We start from the raw sequence: 5,693 nt of genomic DNA, 5'->3' as shown, positions 1-5,693 counted from the left end.
TCTTAAATAACTTTTCAAGACTATATGTAAAGAACAACGAAAATAATAATAATAAAATTTAATAATATAATAATATTAATAATAATAAAAATTAATTTTAATTATTATTATAAATTTACATTTAAATTAATTAATTAATTAAGTAATTTATAAATATATTTAATTAATCTATTAGATATTTAATTAATTAATATTTTTAGTTTATTTACATTAATTGATTTATATCTATATTTATTATTAGTATATAATTTATAATATTTATATTTATATTTATATTTATATATATATATATAAATCTAAATAATATAAATATAAATAATACTCCGTATATATAGAGAGATACGGAGTTATATAGATTCTTTGATAGTTTTTCCATGAATGAATTGTGTATTTGCTGTAGACAGCCTGTCATCAACAAAGCATTCCTCTTCTCTCTCTATATTTTGCTTTGCTCCTCTTACGTTCTCTTTCTCCCCTATTTCTCTCATTCTCTCTATATTTATCTCATTGTATTCTAGGGTTTCATTCTCGTTTCTTTGTATCATCTAAATTCAGCTCCATCGATCCGTTAATTCTCAGCCAATATCGTAAGTTCATTCCATTATTTTCATCATATACTTGTTCTGGTTCAGTTGTAGTAGTAATTAACTTGTATGTTAGTTGTTTTTAGGGGTTTAAGGATGTTCTGTGCAAATTGTTGTATTTACTTGTAATTGATGATCATTAAGGTATAATTATGTGTGTGCTGGATGAAGGAATTTGGATTTTGTGTGTTCTTTTGCGATCTGTTAAATTGATGCAATTTTTTTTAGGGTTTTGGTAGAATTAAGTAGCTACATACTTTGTTCAATGTTTATATAGATAATGATGATAGATCTTTCGTTAATTTTAATAGACGTTACAGCTCATGAGCTTCGGTAGTTTTTGACTCCTATATCTCCTTGGCCGTAGATGATAAGTATCCTCAGATTCAACAGGATTGGTTAAGTTGTTGGATTTAGTAGAGTTTTCTGCCTGCATGCTAATAAGAGTTTTAGTTGTGGTTATCAATTTGGTCCTATAGCATTGTTGTTTGTCAACTCGTGTTTATATGTTGAAGAACGTCAACGTTTCATTGCTAGACACACATGCTTAAGCTATCTGTATGAGTTACATAATGTTTAAACTGTTTAGAGTCAAGTAGCGTCAAATATTGTGTTTTTTGTAAGGAATGTGTAGGGTGTATAGTAGTAGAGTAAAATGATGTATGCTTATTGGAAACAAAATATTACATAACGTAAGTCGTAGGGTTAATCTTTTTAATGACACATTCTCTTTTGTTTCGTCATAGTGTTCCCTACTATTAGCTTAACTCTTCCTTGACGTAAGTAAGGTTTTTACTACGTATATTAAAAATCATAAAACGACAATGTTGTATCCTCCACTTCTACTGGTTGATCAGTTGGCAATATATTACTATTAATTAAGAAAGAAATAAAACTGAGTTGAACTCACTGCCTGAATAAAATCAGCACCGTAAATATATTTAACATTATCTGTTATCGTCCTGACGCTATAATTATGTTATCTTCTATGTTTAAAAGTCGACGTTGTGGCCTTGAACACCCATAGGATACCTTATATATGTGTTATGTACAAAGCACTAGGATACCTTATACACATACTTTATACACATACTGCAAATTAGGTAACATTGCTTAAGCAATAAATTACAAAGCACTAGGATACCTTATCTACATGTTATGTACATGTTTTGACTTAGATATGCACGATGTTAATGATATGTCAATGCATACATTAGAGGAAGCTTCATGATAACATGGTTATAGTTTTGGGTTGTTTAATGTGATTTTTGATTATCGTGATCCTTATTTATGACCTAATAAATGCATCTTGTATTCTATTTTTTTATTTGATAATTGTTCATTCACTGATAATACTTTTCCATATTTGTTATTCCAGGTGACTAGCATACTATTTATTGCAAGCTATATTGTGATATAATCACATTGCCTGCGAAGGAAAAAGCTTTAAGATTCTATATCAGTAGACACCTACTGGCGTTTATGAAGTGTTTTCCCCGTTAAGATCTGATCGAATTCTCTCCGATTCATGTAGCAGGACCCACAAGCTACCTAAAATTTTCGCGCATCCATGCTGGCAGAGAGCATGCGTGGAATCTGTGTTTTGGGTGATGCACCTGACAAGATTAATTGCTGATGCACTTGGTGTGATCACAATATCACTCGTTACCATTTCGGGTCTTATTGGTTTCCTCTGCATTTTATACTCGTTTTACTTCCGATCGCATATTCGCACTCAAGGTTATAACCGGCTCGGATACTTCAGTGGCCCGTGGATTATCCGGATCGTTTTCATCTTATTTGCAATCTGGTGGGGTTTAGGAGAAATTTTACGCCTCGAATTCCTTCGACAAGAAGGTCGGGTTTTGCACACCCTTAACTTAAAATGGCAAGATATTGTTTGCAAATGTTACATAATGTCCAACCTAGGGTTTACAGAACCGTGTCTTTTTCTCACTCTCGTTTTTCTTCTACGCGCTTCTTTACAAAAAACCGAGTCGGGACCGTTAAACAAAAACTGGAACATGAAAACCGTTATGTTTGTGCTTCTATGTTGCTTCCCAGTATTCGCGCTTCAAATGACGGTTGTACTATTCGGACATCACTTTAAATCCCATATGCACAGTTACTTTTTCAGATTTACATTTAAGAACCAAGATGATGATATTGCTCGATGTTGTTATCCTTTAATGAGTACCATCTTGCTAGGTACATTCGCCATTGTGTTGACTCTATACATGTTCTGGCTTGGGAGACGAATACTTAGTTTGGTTATTAGTAAAGGATTACAAAAACGGGTATTGATATTGATAATCTCGGTTTCTAGTTTCTTTGCGTTAAGGGTTGCGTTACTCGGTTTATCAATTCTTTTAAAACCGGGTGACACTCTGTTTGAAGTCATTGCATTTGTTGCATTTCTTTCTCTTTTAAGTTGTGCTGGACTGGGCATTTGTATGCTTGTTTATTTCCCTATTGCTGACTCATTAGCATTAAAGAAATTACAAGATGATGAGGATAGAAGAAGGATTATCGAAGAATACAATGATACTCAATCACTAATCGTTAACCAAGGCCCTCTTGATAATATAAGCGGTAGAAACTCAATTGCTTCTTTAAAACAGGGGTCGATTTCGTTTCGAACCATGGAAAGAGATGATAATGATCGTTCAGGAGCCTTTGTGGAACTAAGCCTTTTTTCGCCTAGTCAGCATTCGACCCCAATCGGTTCTCCTCAATTTTCGGGCTGGCCTATGCTTCCGTCAGCACCACCTTGAGTAAAAAAGGCTCATTTTTGTGGTAAAACAGTTTGTAAATGACTTTTAGAGACTTAATAAGTTTGATGTTTTTATTTTTTGCTTGTGTGTGTTATCTGAGATTTTGAGATATGCTGGTTTAAATGCGACATCCACTTTGTTTTTTTCGGTGGAATTTGTGATATGTATCTCAACATTTTCTTCTACTACATCTATAAACCTTTGTACATTGTCTTTTTAAGATTTGCACTTGCTGCCTCAAATTTTGTGATTGTGTAGTAAGTAATTGAAGGTTGTTTAAGTTCTGCATTTCTGGGTTGCTGTTTGGTTGCATAACTCATGGGTGTTTGGCTGGGGATTATTTAAGGATAAGCAATCTAAGTGAGTAATGATTGTATACATATTAAAAAAATATAAAGCACCAATATGTTGGCTATCACCTTCTAACCTTTGTCCAGATCTTCTAACCTTTTGACAATTATGGTTAAGATTTTGATAAATGCTAATATAATCATATTTTTATTTGTTGATCAATTTGGACAAACGCAACTACTACAGCAATGTATGCTGGTTTCTGTAAAGGACTATGCTCTTAGTTGCTGTACATTCAATTTCAAACCAACTCAATTCTATAATCCTACACAATCATACATTTCAAACATGTTAAAACAGTTTTTATTTCTAACCCCTAACAGCAGTGGCGGAATCAGAATTATTTTTCATTGGGGGAGAAATTTTTTTTAATCACAGAAATTATTTTGGGCAAAATATGAAGGTTTTGGGGCAAAAAAGTGGAGGTTTTTAGGCAAAATTTGAAGTTTTGTGGGAAAAATTTGAAAGTTTTGGGACAAAATTTGTAGATTTTAAAGCAAAATTTGAAGGTTTGGGAGCAAAATATATAGGTTTTGGGGAAAAAAAAATCGCCCGGGGCAAAGTCGAAAAATCAAAAAATTTTCCACTAAAATTTCAAAATCGAATGGGGGCAGACACCCCCTTGTCCCCACTTAGAAACGCCCCTGGCTAACAGTGACCCAATTTTCCCGTGACATCATCTCATATTCTGTACATTGCTTTTGTGATGACCTTCTCTTGTTGTAAGGCCTAACCAAAAACGGTATTTTACTCGCGGGTCCCATATCCACCGACTCATATGCGTCATCCAACTCATAGCTATCATCATCAAGCCCAACATCCAAAACACTCAAAGGCGAGTACATTTGTTTGTAAACTTGTGTACTTTTAGCCTTTACTTCACTTTTGATGAATGGATGGTTTAAAAGTTCATCGACCGTTGATCTCCGCTCAGGAAACCTAATTAAACACTTTTTGAGAAATTCCAAACCGTCATTTGGAAACTCGTTAGGATACGAAGGCTTCTTGTCACTCGAAGCAATCTTCAAAATAGCAGCCATTGGAAGATGTGGGGGATTAGCACGAAGCTAAGTGAATGAAACTATTCTAACATCATTAGCATACATTATCCAATCATACAACCATGCCTAACAACTAACGCCCCCAGAGGACCGATTGCTTGTACGGGCCTGCGACCCTAGCTGATCGGGCTAGAGTCTACCGATAGTTCCTCTTACTGGCTCCTTCACAAAGTAATCCAGGCGCAACTAATGCGTCATTCAAATCAATACTACACAGATAGTAACACTCGAACCCAACCTCACAAATCAAGGTTGATGTGACGATCGCTCCAAATCCATATGGACGAACACGTCATTCATTGATTTCATTGCGAGGTATTTGACCTCTATGTGATACGTTTTGTAACATTGCATTCGTTTGAAAAGGTATTTCATAAATGAATATATAAATTCCAGGTTTTTAACATCTGATGATTCCTAGGTATAGACAATCACTATTTAAATGGTTTACAATAATACATCTGTTGACAATACAGTCAAAATAAGATACATGGTAATGGTTTGGTGAATGCAAGTTTCTTGTATATAGCATGTATGACTCCAAGCACATAACTTGTATCACGTATGAGCAAACAGCGGAAGACTTCTAGAAACCTGAGAATAAACATGCTTCAAGTGTCAACACAAAGGTTGGTGAGTTCATAGTTTTAATGTTTCGTATAATCTGTATATAAAGGTGGATCACAAGATTTCAGTTGTTTCATCCGAAACGTTTATCAATCGGTTCTACAAAATTGAGCACCCTGGTAACTAAACTTTAATGCTTATATAATTTGTACCCTTTGTATAATCATCTTAATAATACACGCAAACCAACGTGTACGCTTCTCAAATAGCATATGTCCGTTAAAAGGCTAGTGCTCTAGCTCGGACGGGGATATCAAGCCCTATGGATCCATATAATACTACTCGCGCCCACCAGT

General features: G+C 34.4%; 2 protein-coding genes across 2 annotated transcripts; one reads left to right on the top strand and one right to left on the bottom strand.

Moving 5' to 3' along the window:
* The first annotated feature begins 456 nt into the window (after positions 1-456).
* LOC139890807 (uncharacterized) lies at positions 457-3,559 on the top strand. Its single transcript, XM_071873724.1, has 2 exons — positions 457-587; positions 1,963-3,559. Exon 2 carries the CDS (start codon positions 2,195-2,197, stop codon positions 3,356-3,358), a length of 1,164 nt encoding a protein of 387 aa, XP_071729825.1. The 5' UTR covers positions 457-587; positions 1,963-2,194; the 3' UTR covers positions 3,359-3,559.
* A 782-nt stretch (positions 3,560-4,341) lies between these two features.
* Positions 4,342-4,749, bottom strand: LOC139887839 (mitogen-activated protein kinase kinase kinase YODA-like). Its single transcript, XM_071870890.1, has one exon. It carries the CDS (start codon positions 4,747-4,749, stop codon positions 4,342-4,344), a length of 408 nt encoding a protein of 135 aa, XP_071726991.1.
* Positions 4,750-5,693: the final 944 nt, after the last annotated feature.

The sequence above is a fragment of the Rutidosis leptorrhynchoides genome, chromosome 2 (genome assembly GCF_046630445.1).
Source record: "Rutidosis leptorrhynchoides isolate AG116_Rl617_1_P2 chromosome 2, CSIRO_AGI_Rlap_v1, whole genome shotgun sequence".
Taxonomy (NCBI): Eukaryota; Viridiplantae; Streptophyta; class Magnoliopsida; order Asterales; family Asteraceae; genus Rutidosis; species Rutidosis leptorrhynchoides.
This window is presented reverse-complemented; position numbering and strand designations above follow the sequence as displayed.

Bases quoted from the DNA above. Each gene is read 5' to 3' on its own strand.
- LOC139890807 (XM_071873724.1), top strand. From the start codon at position 2,195: ATGCACCTGACAAGATTAATTGCTGATGCACTTGGTGTGATCACAATA.
- LOC139887839 (XM_071870890.1), bottom strand. From the start codon at position 4,749: ATGGCTGCTATTTTGAAGATTGCTTCGAGTGACAAGAAGCCTTCGTAT.